The following is a 16232-nucleotide window of genomic DNA, read 5'->3' as shown; positions in this document are numbered from 1 at the left end:
CTCTTTTGTCGAGGGCCACATTGTAGTTATGGTGTCCCTCGGAGGGCCGTTATGACTGTGAACCCATATACAGTAAATGTATGATCCCCTTACATTATTACATATACACAACAACCTGATGTGTAACTAATTTTGAAATCAGAAGCCATTAAGTAAACTTTTGTTCAACAATTTTGCTATTTATTTTAAAGGAGGAATTGGTATCAAATATACTTGCAATATCTCATACCTTAGTGTTGTTAAAATTGAAGACAATTAGCAAGAAACATGATGTAGATGTCTTTGTGGTCCACATAAAATGATGCCGCATCTGGCCCCCGGACCTTGAATTTGAAGTCTGCGTACTATACAGTTGGTAAGAATAGAGAGGTGTAATATACTAGATAAATTCATCCACCAGGGAACTGAAATAACGTAAGTGTGTATATGTAATAATGGTTCTGTTTTCAAAGTTTAACAAAGAACAGATCACCTCGGAGTGGTAGTGGGGCAGTGCACAATTTTTAAAGGTAACATGTATAGTAAAAGTCAGTGGTTAGACTACGGCTGCTGCTTTGGAGAACCTCTACCCCCGCCAACCACCCGCCCCACCCTAAACCGAACCTCCTGCCCAGGTAAAGCTTTCTAGAATCGCCACTGACCTTCCATGAATAGTGTGGGAAAACTACTCTGTATTTTACACTTGCAGCTAAAATAAGTGGCTTGGGTCTAACCGTGTGCATTTTACTGTCTGGTTTCACCGTTGTGCAATGTTTGTCGTGCACTGACAGTATTTATATTCCACAGAGTATGACAGATGTCTCACATTGATCCTACGGCTATGACCTACATTGGCTAGTGAAGACTTTCTTGACCAAAACATGTGGGCATATTGACAACGAAAAGGTGGGCGCGGCTACATTGTCCGACCCCGCCTCCCCGCGCTTGGAGGCGCTGACTGTGCGTGATGACGACACCAGAAGGCCCCAGCGTGGTGCGTAACGTAACATTCCATTCAGAGAAGAGGGAAAGATGGCGTCCTCTAACAATCCCCGCAAATTTAGCGAAAAAATCGCTTTGCATAACCAGAAACAGGCGGAAGAGACTGCGGCATTTGAAGAGGTCATGAAAGACTTGAATATCACAAGAGCTGCACGGGTAAGACGTGCACAACCCGTTTTTCGCAATTTGTTGCAACGCTGTTTGGCAGCTCGCGAGTGCTGTGAAAATAAATGTGAAGGTTTTGCGCTAAAAGGCGTCTGTTGCAGCAACAATACAGCGCCAGTGGATGGCCCTTTTTTATAATTTTTATTTATTTTTTACGAAAATGTGCTCGTAAAGCGCCAATAACAATACGACACCTTTTGCGCTAATTAGCCTAGTTAGTGCATTGGAGCTTAGAATGAATGTGCACCTGTCCTCTAGCTGGCTGATGTGAACAGGCACCCTGACAGTTAATTAGCAAATGAATCGTTTGGCTTGTAAATCACGACTTTACAAGGCAGGCAATTAATTGACGATAAACTGTCGGTATTGATGGAGAACCCTGAAGGGTTTATGTTGGCAAGCCGTGCTAACGTTAGCGTTAAATGTTAGTCGCTTTCTCCAGCTGTGGTTTGTTTTGATCTCGTCCTCTACCAGCTTCATTAGCACGTTAGCGTGCTGCATAGCACAAATTTTAAACATTGTAAATAAAAACTGAACATTTTAGTTGACATTCACATTTGAGTTGGGTTATATCACTGCATTCCAAAATCGTTGCCATTATCGATCCATGTTGAATAAAATAATAATCCACAAACAAACATTCGGTGAGGCTTTTCACTTTTACAACGAATGTATGCAATTTTTATACTGAAGGGTTTTTTTTGTCTTGGAGTTTGCAATGCCAAATCAATGACATCCTCTGCATTAGATTACGTATTAAGAAAATAATGATGATATTTGTACACCTAATTTGTTTTTGTGTTTGCTGATTTTTTTTTTTTTTGTAATGAAGCGATTTCAACTCAGTAAATTGAAAATTCCAATGTTTTAGCTGTATATATTGAAATTACATCTGTAAACAATACTTTTTTGGGTCTCTGCGTTTCCATTGGACGGGGCTTCATTTCATTGCATTGGATCATATTCCATGTTGACTGGCTGGAAAGCACTCCATCCTTGTGTTTTTATGAACCTAAATGAATTTGGTCAAAAAGGGAAATGTGTCAGGTGTGTTGCAAATTAATTCTGACCATATTGACAGCTGTCAGGCATTTTGAGTTTATTTGCTGTAGAAGATTTTGTTTGAAATGATTGACATATAACATCCTTATCTGCCTAATGTCATTAGGTTTCATCTGTCAGGTTATCAATGCATTATCTTTAACTGGAGACTAGTAGGCATCATTCATTTTTTTGCATTACTTTTTGTACAGTCAGACCCGCCATGCACTCATGCTGTCATGCAATTTTACTTTGCACAGTTGCAGTTACAGAAGACCCAGTATTTGCAACTAGGGCAGAATCGTGGACAGTACTATGGAGGCTCACTGCCCAATGTCAATCAGATTGGAAATGGCAACATTGACCTGCCTTTTCAGGTGAGCCCTTAGCCTTTCTCGGCTGGTTTGTTTTTGTCCAGAGAAACCTTCAGGAAAAATAATGGATGGTATATAACTGGGTTTCAGGAAAAATAATGGATGGTATATAACTGGGTTTAATGAAACAAAAAAAAATCCAGTCTTAGATTGGACAGTTTTTTTTTTTTTGTTCTTGTTTTTTTTTTATTTAGGAGACATGCAAATCAGTTGCTTTGGTGGACTAGAAATTCTTTTGGAGCTTGTGGTTCACAACGAAATGGAAGCAAGATGTTTACATCTGTTTTTCACTGCATTGGAATTTGTTTTTCAAAATTTGTAGAAAATCATTGCTTGTCATGGCTTTCCATTCTAAGATACATTTGCCAGCTCAAGCTTCAGTATGGGCCCCATGGCTTGTCTCATTTTGAAATGAACACATTTGCACCATTAGTCCTGAGACCATTCTGGTACTTTTTGGTGTGTTGTTTTGTGAGATAGTTTCATTGTTGCCCTCAGTGACCTGTCAGTGTGTTCACTCTAGAATTCTGTGCTGGACACCAGTCGCACAACCCGGCACCACGGTTTGGTGGATCGCGTTTACCGTGAACGAAATCGCATCACTTCTCCCCACCGCCGACCTCTTTCAGTTGACAAACATGGACGTCAAATATCCTTTTTTTAAGTTCACACTATTCACAATTTTTTTTTTCCCCTAGCTTTAACAGTTAAGGTAGTTCTACATGAAACCATCTGATTATCCAACATTCAGAAAAGCTACACAACTGTGAATTGAGTTATAACACTGGATTTGTATGAGATTAATTAGTCCAGTATCGGTTCATGTACCAAATGGGTTCTAAGAATGTGCCAAGGTTAGTGCTGCGTGATATAACAATATACAGTATATTGTAGTGTGGAGCAAAAATGTCAACTATAAAATGTAATTCAATGATTTACATAGTTATTTTTTATGTGTAGGGTATTACACTCAATCCAACTGTTACACGACTGTAACAAGTGGATAGGGTGGGTTGATTGGTCATGCCTGGAGATTGAGTTACAGGGAATAGGCACATGTTGAAAAGGCGACTGCTGGGTTGTGCTCAACGCTGTTCAACTGTGATCTGAGTTCAATAAACAGAATCTGCAGTGTGCATGCACTCTGAGAGAGTATGAGTTTTTGTGACTAGAGTGTCTTTAGACGCCTTACACCTCGGACGCTACGCTAACAATGATTGAAGTTGAATGTAATGCAGCAAAGCTTCTACTTTATGGTAGCATTTTTTACATCACCTGCAAATACATTACTTGTTTCTAGCAATGCTAGCGGGGCATGGTTGTCAATAAATCATGTTAGAGCTTAGCAAAAAACAAAGTGGAAACAGAGCCTGCAGAGTTGGTGCTGAAAAAAAGTGAACCGTAATGGCAGGATTTGGAAAATGGTCATCTGCAAAACATGTCGCCAACAAGTCACAACTCAAAAACATATCTTTGACATGAAGAACTGTATAGAGACAGCATGAATTTGTGACAAGGGACTGATCAAATCAACAGTGATGAAAGGGGGGGGATACATGGCACAATGCTTGAACAGTGCATACAGTTCCAGGTAAAATGCTGTATCTCTCTCATCTCTTTGGCTTAAAATAGTTGACCAGCTTTTCCTGTCTCTCAATTAGTTAAACATGAAACAAAAGCCGCAAGTTGTTTTAACAGGTTTCATTTCATGTCCAAGCAAGTTGCCAAAACTGTGTACTTTAAAGTCTGAAACAGTTAACCTATTAGCATTTTTACTTGTTAAGTATGCATACTTTATTTATTGTTATGCATTTATTTAAACTCTTTGCATTCCTTGACAATTAGTTGTGCTACCATTTGAATGCTATTTTCCCATTCTTCTTCCATATTTCTTTTTATTGTATCTCTATCTTTTATTGTATTGTTTTCTATATGAAGTAATAATAAATAAATGGAGATAAGAGAAAATTGCCATTCGCTTCATGTGATTTTCAGGAAAAATACTATATTAGGGTATGTGTTACCTCATAATAAACTTTGTCCGTATCACACAGCACTAATCAAAACGAAAGTTCTGTACATTAGATGTTGTTTTGTATTCTTCAAAGTTATTTTCTCAACAAAAAAGAAATGATCAATGCAATGTCTTCCCCTACATGAACCGTGTGATACTTAGCATTACAGTACGCTTTTATTACTCTTCTACTTATACAATAATGAGGCACTAACTCAAACCTTTTTATTTGTTCCTGAAGCTAACAAACACTTGTGTGGAATTCTGTTCTTGATTGGCTCTATTTGGCCTAATGAGCCAAGAGGCATGAAATTAAGCTCTGGACAATTTTTCATTCCTTCTTCTTTATTAGCCCTAACTCGATTCACATCGACAGCTGCCCCTACAGCTCGGTTTACCTCTCCCCGCCACCAGACACAAGCTGGAGAAGGTAAGCAATCTCCCTCTTGCCATTTTCCAGAATGAAACCCAGGACAGACAATATTGCAAAAATTAAATTACATGAAGCTCAGCTGCACACAAGCTGTGCGATGGGCAAAATACTGTATATTTATAACGGAACAATTGTTTTCAAAGGTTTTGTTAAATGCTTACACTTTGCTGCCGTTAGAGATTTAAACACAATTTAGATGAAACCCATCTCTCATACAGGACAAATTCAGACTCCGCCTTACACCAGAGCACCATGAATCCCAAACCCCAAGAGGTGTTTGCTAGCGGATCACAGGAGCTTCAGCCTAAACGAGGTAATGGAATATGCCGCTGCCAAAAACACAAAAGTACCTTATTAATTCATTGCCGCAGTCGTCATACACAAACTGTCACAAAGCCACACGTTCTACTTTAGCGGGTGCAGTTTGCAACCACTCGTCAAATATTTATATAGCTGTAAAGATACAACTCGCTGCTTCAGCATGCTGCTGCTTCTGTATTCCGCTGCCTCCCGAGGAGTGGAATCTCTGAATGGAGCTGACTCAAGGTGATGGAGAGAGGCAGATCAATAATTCACTGATCTTCCACGGATTGTGTGCGAAGCCCTGATATAGTGAAACCTTAATTGGTTGGCACCCACCCAGTCTGTCTGGTGGTCACCTTGCTATTTTTAGGCCCCCTGGAATCAGGAGCACAGCACCGTAATCTGCCTGACTGGCTGGGATATTGATGACTCATTTCTTGCCCTGATGTGAATCATTATGTGTTTTGTTATAGCAAGCAACTGTGTCTGGCTGTTTCACTAATTAGTACTGCTGCTAACAGTGCCTGGGACGGAGAGCTTGGAGCCAAATGCAGACAACGATGCACAGAAACAGCTGTGGGATGACAAGAAGGTGCTAATGGAAAAGCTTTGTGTGAGTTAGTTCAAGCTTTGGATTGGATATTGAGGTTTGTCTTGTCTTCAGGGGGATTCACCAAACCACAATACATGTGATGTCCCGGGAATCAAGTGAGTGTCTATCGTATGTTGCATTAGCGTCTTTGTCAGAGAGCACTTTCTCATAAGTCATTAAAAATGTTTTTGTAGTATTTTCCCATCACCAGACCAGGAACTGAACCCAGCGGTGCTGCCAGCTGCACACAACACAGGCGGCTCATTACCTGATCTCACCAACATCCAGTTCCCTCCCCCGCTGTCCACTCCACTGGACCCAGAAGACACAGTTGCCTTCCCATCCCTCAGCTCGTCCAACAGCACAGGCAGCCTCACCACCAACCTCACCCATCTAGGCATCAGTGCAGCCAGCCATGGTATCAACTGCCCCTCCTCCGCCCAAAAAATATACTAAGCACATTTAAAACATGATTCTATTGTATGAACAGCACATTGTTTTAGAAAATACAGCAGCAGTAGACTTTAGCTGATGTTTTCTTGACTTTTGCTCTTTAAGCCTGCAATTTCTACATATTGAATCAATGAGAAGGTTTTTAGCAGTTTATGTTGTCGATTTAATCCGTTAGGAGAGCATATCTTTTAGAATCTGCACTATTGATGAGTACTGAGGAAATGTGGTGATGGTGTACTGAATAGCAATAGCCTAGACTTGGATATTGTTCAGTTTGAATGCTCTGGAGCTACAGTTAGTTCTTACACCTGCGCTTCTCATTTCTGCCCCCCCCCCACCCCCCTTCCAACCGAAACCCCCACAACTAAGGGATCCCACCTTCCTCTCAGCCCACCATGACTGTAACAGAACAGCGTCGCCAGCCTCCCGTGGTGCCACTTACACTAACCACCGACCTCCATCTTCAGAAGTCCACACAGCAGTTGTCGCCCACTCTCTCCTCACCTGTTAACATCACACAGGTGACATTTTTCTCTCTTGCCTTTGTTTTACTGCTCAGTGATGACATTTTTTCGGTGTAGATTCTCAGCCATCTAGGTGCGGGTAATCCGCAAAAGTTGAATTGAGGAAACTGGACACTTGTTTGTTTCATTTTTTTTTTTTTTTCTGAAAACATTCAATAATGTGTTGGCAATTATGTTATTAGGCTAGCAAAATACTGTTTCAAGATTAAGTAATTAAATAAGACATTTATTGAAAATAAGTATGTATTGTCTACCTAATGTGCAATCAGTAACTACAATAAGAATCTTTGTCATCGCACAGTGTTGAATGAAAATGGATTAACGATGGAATCAGAGCGCTCTGAATAGTAATTGAGATTTTCTTGCTTGGAGATTTTCCCACCCCTATTGCTGAGGTAACTTGTCAATTCAAATCCTGAAATACTTTGGCCATATGTGTTTTTCCTGTAGATATTTCCAACGGAACAGCCAACCCTGGAGCAACAGCTTTCCCAGTTCCCCCTTTTCAACCATCTGACTGCTCAGGCCCAGGCTCAGTTGCTCAGCGACCTGCAGAAGCAGCCGCCGCAGGGTATCCAGCTCATCACCCTGCCTACTCCTCCCTCCACTGGTACAGGCCCCGCGCCTACCAACAGCCCATCCCCGGACAGCCAGACGTCAGCCAGCATCAGCTCGGTAAGACGGCAAGAATCCCAAACCTCGTGTACTGTGGAATTACAGACAACAAAGATGAAGTACTGTACTGTATCTGAACTTTCTTTCAACTACAACTTTTTCTACATCAAAGGATAAGTTGCTGTTATTGTACAATCCCATTTGTAAAGACTGCGGATGAAGTGGGGATCTACGAAGCTATTTTGCTGTTAGTGAGCGTTCCATTACACGTAACGAAATGACTGAATCCTTATCTGAAGCCGCCTCACATCGTCATCCTTTGAGATTTGTGTCTGACTAGCATGGAGCTTAGTGCTCGCTAACCCTCTTCCCTCCAACAGTATCGCAATCAGACTGGCTCACCAGCCACTCAGTCTCCAACCTCCCCAGTCTCCAATCAAGGCTTCTCCCCCGGCGGCTCGCCTCAAGTAAGAGCCCACCCACCAAGCTAGCCGCTTTTTGGGGAAGGGCTTTGTTCCTGGGGGGGAAGCTAATACTTGAGAGGCTGCTTTTCATCCTTTTGCATCAGCCGTGGTGTACATAACTCATTTCCTCATCACAATTGTCACTGTTTGCTGTGCATGACATTACGGCCAGAGATCCCGATCTTTAGACTTCCTCAAAGAATTGTTCATCCTTTGTCATCGGGAACTCATGGACAGATGTATTTTAGCAGCTTTTTGGAGCCCAGTTGTCCATATCTGCTATTCACATAAAAATCGCTTTCCCTTTTGGGAGAAAGCAATCAACTTTTCCATAAAACATTTGGCAGAGGGATCAGGGATGTTACATGTGTTTTTACACTTACTTATCCTTTCACAGCAAATGGTGACACAGAGGAACTCTACTTTGGCACAACTAGTTATGGTTGGGTAGATTAACCTATTGTTGGCAAATTTTGCATTGTTACCCTAACATTTTTCAATAAAAAGAATATATATCTCTGTATGTAATTATAATAACTATTGTTATTGAAGGAAAACCTGGTGTCCAGGAACAGCGATAACTAACCAAAAAAAAAAAACATACCAAATTAAATAGAAAGTCAACCCCCAAATTTTCTGAACAAGAATATGTTCTATGCAGGCCCACTAGTGTAAACATGGCATTCTAATTAATATTGCGTTTCTAGACTGAGTTAAGCAGTGTGTACTTGCATGTGTACAGGGACTCCACCATGTACAGCCAGTCACACAGTGTTGACTATTTGTAACTCTTAACTCTTCATTTACCTTTTGAGGTCAAAATTCCAGTATTTTTCAGGCTGGATGGTGCTCCTAAACCACTATCTCCAATTGGCCAATTTGTTGCTCAGGTCCATCAGTTTCAAAAGATGCAACCTCTAGTTGGTGTGGCACTTAAGTGTACTGGAGGCTACGATGTACAGTACTAACTGAGGGAATACAGCAATTGAAGGTAAATAAAGGGCACATGAAAGAAACATAAAAAAAATTTCTGGGAGAACGTCAGCCTATTTAAAAGAAATGAAAAGCCTCCCCTTTCGCATGGTTCCCAGCCTCACCTGATAAATAATATAGGAGTTTGTAGTCCCTGTAGCCGTACTGTACGGTGTCAGTAGTAATTTCATCAGTCCTGAGCCCGGGTTCATTTTGACAGTTTAACTTATTCATCTGTGTCAGTTAAAGAACCCTATTGTTTTGTATTGTATTTACTGTAATTTATAAGCAGATAGTGAGAGTGGTCCTGTGGAAGGACACACTACTGGAATTTCCCCTTACCAAATGTCTGTGCTGTGCCATGAAGAGGCCTGCTGATGTTAGGGCACCACTGCATTGTCGTGGTTGGTCTCCTCCAGTGGGCCGGCATTAACAACCACATCATACTCTGGCCTCACATTTTGCCAGTGTTAGTTGGTATTTTTTGTTGGAATTGTTAAATCTTACTCTTTAAACGGGAAGTCAACCAAAACATTTTTTTTTCACGAATATGTTCTATGCAATTCCATTAGTTGAAACAAGGCATTCTGATAAATATTGCATTTGCGAAATAACAGTTAATCCACCCGTTTTTAACCATCTCTGAAGGCAGCCATTTTGTCACTTCTGTCGACTGAAAATGACATCAAAACCGCTCAGGGCTCAGGTAACGACCAGTCACGGCTGACCTGCTTTCTAAAGCTGAGCCGCGATTAGTCGTTATCTGAGCTCTGTGTAGTTATGATGTCATTTTCAGTTGACAGAAGTGACAAAATGGCCGCCTCCTGAGATGGCTGCTTAACTCATATTCCACAAACGCAATACTAAACAGAATGCCTTGTTTCAACCAGTGGGCCTGCTGGGAACATATTGTTGAAAAAAATGTTTGGTTTGATTTCCCTTTTAAACCCATTACAGGACACTACCTGTTCATTTCATTCATCACTTGTTTTCTTTTGGAAAAATCAGAACACTGACAGGCCTCCTCATCAGTATCACCCGCTTCTGTCACTGCTCAATGCAATAGTTGTGACACCACCCTTTGCTTGCATTTTCTGTTGCTTGGGGTGTCTGCTTTAGGCCTGGACTTTACACATGACTAATTTCACTTTCCATGTATTGATGCTGTTCTTCACATCCAACCTGAATTGTGTGGCTCCTTTATTCTTATTACAGCATATTCCGGTGGTGGGCAGCATATTTGGTGACTCCTTCTACGATCAGCAGGTGGCATCAAGGCAGACCAACGCACTGTCTCACCAGGTGACTTTTTCACTGCCCTCAATATGTGCAGTAGCAGTGGGCACAAACAGTACTTTCAGGCATTTCAATGAGCATCTAATTGTGCTCAATGTCTTTATTTTAAAGTTGGAGCAATTCAACATGATTGAGAACCCCATAAGCTCGACCAACTTGTACACGCAGTGCTCCACCCTCAACTATACTCAAGCCGCCATGATGGGCCTTAGTGGCGGCAGCCTACAAGAATCTCAGCAACTTGGTTACAGTAGTCATGGCAACATTCCCAACATAATCCTAACAGGTAAATCAGACACTGTGCTCCTGTTGGGCTACCAAAGAGTCTTTTAAGGATCTCTGCTGTTCTTTGTCAATGCTCTGTCACTTGCAGTATCTATCTGATCCGCTTAGGTGTGCGAAATTTGGAATACAGTATTGTGGAAAACTAAAAAAAAAAAAAAAAAAGAATTTTGAAAAATATCCAGTCTGTATGCTGGGGGAATGATTTCATTTTGTCCAACAGCTTCCATTTAAAGAGGAAATCAACCCAAACATATTTTTTTCAGGAATATGTTTCCAACGGGTCCACTAGTTGAAACACGGCATTCCGATTAATATTGTGTTTGTGGAATATGAGTTAATCCACTAATTCTTAGCCATCTCTGGGGGTGGCCATTTTGTCACTTCAGTTGACTGAAAATGACATCATAGCTGCTCAGGGCTCACGTAACGACCAAACGGCTCAGCTGTAGAAAACAGGCGAGCTTTGATTGGTCATTCCCGGAGCCCTGGGTAGTTGTGATGTCATTTTCAGTCAAAACAAATGACAAAATGGCCGCCCCCTGAGATGTCTAAAAACAGATGGATTTGCTGCTTAACTCATATTTAACACAGTTGTACGAATGTATGGTCAAGGTAGCATTCCATCACAGGCTTAAAGCGGCACCAGTGTTTCCACCACATGCGTACCTACTTGTCTCTTTGATGTGACACATTCCAGTCACAGGTGAGTCTCCTCCGAGCCTCTCCAAAGAGCTCACCAACTCCCTGGCAGGCGTTGGTGACGTCAGCTTTGATGCGGACTCTCAGTTCCCTCTGGATGAGCTAAAGATTGACCCCCTCACCCTGGATGGGCTGCACATGCTCAACGACCCCGACATGGTGCTGGCTGACCCCGCCACCGAGGACACGTTCAGGATGGACAGGCTGTGACGTGACCCGCTTAGCTGACTGTGGCGGTGAGCAAACAGAAGATAAACGCTCGAAGGTGTGAATGGAGGAGGAGGAGAGACAAAGGGCAGGGTTGAACCCTCTACCTTGTTGCATGGCCATCCCGCGGCCCGACCTCGCCCTCGACTCGGTAAAAGCCCTTTGACACAATGACGCGTCACTAAAAGACTGCAGGGAAAAGGACCGTCCTGTGGCTTCCGGGGAATGGCCTCGCTGTCTTTTTTTTTTTTTTTTTTTCCTCAAGAGATTGGTCGCTCAGCGCTTTGGCTAGCACGGCTGTGTTTACAGTGTACCATTAAATGCCACAAAAACGCACTTTTTTTTTTCCTATTCATATTCACTTTAATGTTTCTTTTTCTTTATACTTGCTAGTAGCAGGAAGCTGCAGAGACATTGGATGCATACGTGTCATATCTGTCATGTTAAAAGGAAAAAAAAACAAAATTGTTGGTTTTCCTGCCTGCATCAAATTTGTCGGGTATTCAACAACTGTCACACTGAAAGCTTTACTTTTGACAACCAAATGTTGTTTTTTTAATCATGCACTGTGTCTTGATAATGTTTTATTTGTTAGAATATGTTTCGTTCAGTTTCATACATCTGATGCCAAAATGCTCTCAGTAGGCGTAGTGTAAATCTGCACTGATGTAATTTTATTTATGAATTTTGAACATACTTCAATTGTGTCTGTGTTTAAGCTACTTGTTTAAGGAAGGAGTGCAAAACCTCCCCATAGTTGCTCTTCAGTGTTCGATGTGCCATATTCATTGCTGTAGCCCAGAAGTGACGGTCAAATCCATCCTAACTTGTGCCGAAAAACACATAGGCTCCAAAAGCAGGGTTGTTTTTAGAAGATCAGGTATAACCACTTAACTAGAAAGCATAAGGAATTTTCTGGAAAAGACAAGCCGACAGACTGGTCTTTCAAGGAAGGAAGCTGTCTGTTTTTAAACCGGCAAACTCTCAAATTTGAAATCTTTTGGAAGTCGTCACTGTGAAAATCACCTGATTTTGCCTTACATGAGTATTCTACTGTTAAGTGTCTGTGATAGCATATTTTCCTAAATTCTTGTATTTGACAAAGGCATATGTTTTGTTCAGTGCCATTTGTGATTATGTTGTGTAAGGTCTGACAAATCAATGTACTGTATTTTGTAGCGGTACACTTTATAGCCAAATTATTGACATTTTATTAAGTGGGTTAAGTGGGTGGGGGGGACCTAAATGTGGAGGACTGCAAATATGGGGAGGCTTTTTGCTCCTTAAAAGGGAAGCTCTAACAAAAACCCTGTTCAACGTTACCACACGAGGCGGACTGCGCATGCCGATGGGCGTTTTCATACCAATGTGCAATTCCTAGAAGATATTTCTATCACAGTACCTCTTTTGAGAGTGTCTTAACATAGGAAACTGAAAATGGTCTTTCTTAGAAATATTTAGCATATTTAGATGTATAATATGCCATTTTTTCACCAGACTGATCTCCATGTCGTGTTGCAAACAACAAGAATGGTGACTTCGCAATCAGGGATGTGGTCGAATCAACTGTTTACAGATTTTCCAATTAATGTTTACAAAGAGTTTATCTACAATAACATCAGCTCGCTCGACATTCAGATTCAGCAGAAAACGACCCATGGTGGCCTTTTGTCAGAGTTTCCCTGAGAGTTGTTTATTGAATAGTGTGATCTTGTTTGGTATTATTCTAGCATTTGTGTACAGACATGCTGATCATTTGTGCTTATTACTCAACTCTTGGGATCGAGTCCCAGCTCCACCATCGAGTGGGGCTCACTGCAGTCTTTTTACTGTAAAGCATGGGTCTGCTGTACTTTGAACAGATGCGTAGTTCCTATGCAAGCAAGACTACAACATGACGCTTAAAGGAAAAATCCATCTTGGGGTTCCCACATGCAGTCGGGCACATATCACTCGAAAAGTTGCGGCTCTCATGCATTCAGTTTACTGGTGATTTTTACACTGCAGTATATTACGGACAGTCTGTTGAATTCCTCAAGTGCTAACTACTTTATAATGAAGCGTTACAGTTTGAGTTTGCTATCAGTACTTTTAGCTTCCCAATGCAAATGTCGACATATTGATTTAAGAAGTGTGCTTGGGCATGTTGAAGTTACTCAAGCACAAGCGTCCGCAGCTTCAACTTGATATATTAGATTGTTAAAGTTGTGACCGTGCAATTGGCCCATTGTGATTGTGACCCAATACAAAATCATTTGCATTTTTTCTTTTCTTTTTAGAATCGGTGGAATGTTTCCATCAATTCGTCAATTCGAATAAAAACACTATACCCAACCCCCACTATACCCAAAAAGAGTAGACATGTCAAGAAAAACCTAAGCTGGATCTTTTCTTTTTGACACTGCCGTTTTCATTCATACAATCAACGTGTGTTTGAGTCCAGTTGAGCAATGGCAGCCTTTGGAACGTCTCTGTCATTTGTCTGTATTGCTGAATAATCCTTATTGTACCTTGTACATATGCATTATAGCTGAAACAATGCATGACGAATCTGACAGTTGAAACCCTCTGAATGAAGGCCTTGATAGCTTGGTGTAACATAACGCTGTCACAAAGTCTCGAGGGGTGCATGTAGGGCTTCTCCTGTGCAACGGTCAATTCTGTTTCCTGTTTAGTGACCTCCAAGTCTGTATTATGCTACTTCATGACTCAAAAAAGAATGTACTCTAGTGTGGCAGTATCCTAGTGGCCAAATGACACGGGAGTCTTGGTCAGACCGGACTGGGATCCACATTCACGTCCTCCTGTTGCGGTCGTTCTCTTCCTGCTGTAGCATCTCACCGCATACGAGCACGTTTTCTCCTAGGAAAACTGTGTCCGACCCCTTTGCGCTGCAGTCTTGTCGAGGAAATGGGCGGGCACAGGGCTCTGTCTCGCAAAGATGGTGCTTTGGCATGTGCACTGTTTGTTTTGCGTTAGTGGACCTGAAGCTTCTGCGTTCCAGTAGGCCGCATGATCTGATACACACCAAGCGGATTTGTATCCCATGTACCCAATCATTCTATCTATGCTCAAGTGACATCAGATATGATTGTTGTTTTTGTTTCTCTTTCTGTATTGTTACCTATCATGTCAGATTTTTGGGCCATGTGAAGTGTTTTGTTCATTCCTCCCCTGTTTTTGTGCAATGTTTAGTCCTCTAGTTGCTTCGCACTTTATTTGTGACTTCCTGGCTTTGGAACAGGGACTTATTTGCCTGATTTGAATGCTGACTGTTTCACACCAGATGTATACTCCGGAGATATTTTCATGTCAAAGAAAAGATGAATTCTCTATTTTTATTTTGTAAACTATACTTCAGCTTGTCTTGTTGTTGGTTTTTTGTTTTTTTTTTTTAATCTGTGAAGACTTTAGGGGATGCAAATATAGAAAGGGCTTACTTTGGTGCAGCTTGCGCTCTTGTGTTGCAAAGGAAAGTTGCGCCGAATGTAATTCTTGTAGGTAGTTTAACCCCCTCCGCACAAACAAACACGCACACACACACACACACACGAAATCACCTCAAGCTTTATGTTGTGGTTATCTGTTTTGAGTAAGACTGCAAACTAAAAATAAATCTTGGCTGAAGAATTACCGTGGCACTACATAAACTGCCAGAATCCAGTGCTGCAATCTAACTCCAAAGTTTGTGAAAGCTATGTTTATGATGTCACAAGCGTCCGCACGCTTTATATCGAAATCTTGCTACACAAGATGCTTTCTGCAAGAAAACCGTGAGGTGATGGCCTTTTTGTTACAAAGGTTTTTATTGTGTCAGACCTTGAAGGTGCTCTTCAGCTTGCTTGCTGATAGAAAGTATGGTTGAATGAATGAAAAATGTGGAACAGACACAAGTTAGGCAGCTAATACAACTTTAAAGTAAGGAGAATGGCTACGTAATAAATTATGGTTTTGCAAAAGATAACTTGTTTACCAGTCAACGTTTTGCCCTGTTTCTTTTTAAGAGGGGAACCCGTCAGTAAGGTCATGTATGAATTTGGCAATATTTGGTGGTTGCGGTGAAATGCCGGTGATAGCAACGAGCAACTCACAGGCTCGTGGATAAAAAGTGCAGGGTGGACCGATCACCTCAAAGTGTTACTTTCTTGATCATGTGGTTTATCTGCATGCTTTGGTTTGAGGCGTGTCTTACCTGCAGGAATATTTAGCACAACGTGCACTCATTTTGGCTTCAAAGTTCATTGAGGTGAGAGAAAGACATTCTGTGTTTTGAAGGTGTATTCTTCAGTCGGTCCTTATTGCTTGTATGTCTTTTGGTCTGACTAAACGGTCCCTTTAATTACAGTACACGCGGTTTTCTAAAGAACTGTACAGTTCATTCAAGTAAAAGGCATCAGAAAATGCAATTTTAAGTTCCTCTTAAAGCTTCTAGTGAGAATAGCATTTTATCACTGTTGTCCTGTAAGTCGTAGTAAAGAATCTGTAGGTATTTATTTGTTGCCATGTGAATCTCCTAATGTGACCGTTTGTTTATAAGCTGAAAGAAAAATGTCAATTAAATTGAATGTGGATGACACGTTTTCCTGCGCAGTCTTGATTTGCAAAATGTTCCGACTGCAAAATTTCTGGCAGCGTGATGCTGTGAACATGCATGATGTTTCAACCCTGCTGTATTTTGTCTTTTTTTTGTAATCTGTATTTCCAAATGCAAATTTGAAAGGTTATTTTGGATATGTGCATGCTTGTGAAATGTTAAATTTGACTACCACTAAAATCTTTTGAGTTACAAAAGTATGTTTTTGACTTAAAGTGCA

General features: G+C 41.2%; 1 protein-coding gene across 3 annotated transcripts; it reads left to right on the top strand.

The window, feature by feature from the left end:
• Positions 1–935: 935 nt before the first annotated feature.
• On the top strand, positions 936–15994 carry crtc1b (CREB regulated transcription coactivator 1b). 3 transcript variants are annotated; one of them, XM_086047899.1, is made up of 14 exons: positions 936–1137; positions 2448–2564; positions 3085–3212; positions 4946–5005; positions 5227–5321; positions 5833–5903; positions 5976–6019; positions 6098–6321; positions 6726–6877; positions 7331–7555; positions 7876–7962; positions 10147–10233; positions 10339–10513; positions 11210–15994. In XM_086047899.1, the coding sequence occupies exons 1-14, from the start codon at positions 1012–1014 to the stop codon at positions 11419–11421; spliced, it is 1803 nt and encodes a 600-aa protein (XP_085904025.1). In that variant the 5' UTR covers positions 936–1011; the 3' UTR covers positions 11422–15994. The 3 variants fall into 3 exon arrangements, with proteins under 3 accessions (XP_085904025.1, XP_085904024.1, XP_085904026.1); XM_086047898.1 differs by having other exon boundaries at positions 5818–5903; XM_086047900.1 differs by lacking the exon at positions 7876–7962 and having other exon boundaries at positions 5818–5903.
• Positions 15995–16232: the final 238 nt, after the last annotated feature.

Source organism: Filicampus tigris, chromosome 12, assembly GCF_054856515.1.
Source record: "Filicampus tigris isolate MCC_2025a chromosome 12, RoL_Ftig_1.0, whole genome shotgun sequence".
NCBI classification, from domain to species: Eukaryota; Metazoa; Chordata; class Actinopteri; order Syngnathiformes; family Syngnathidae; genus Filicampus; species Filicampus tigris.
The sequence above is the reverse complement of the archived record's forward strand: the minus strand, read 5'-3'. Positions and strand labels throughout refer to the sequence as shown.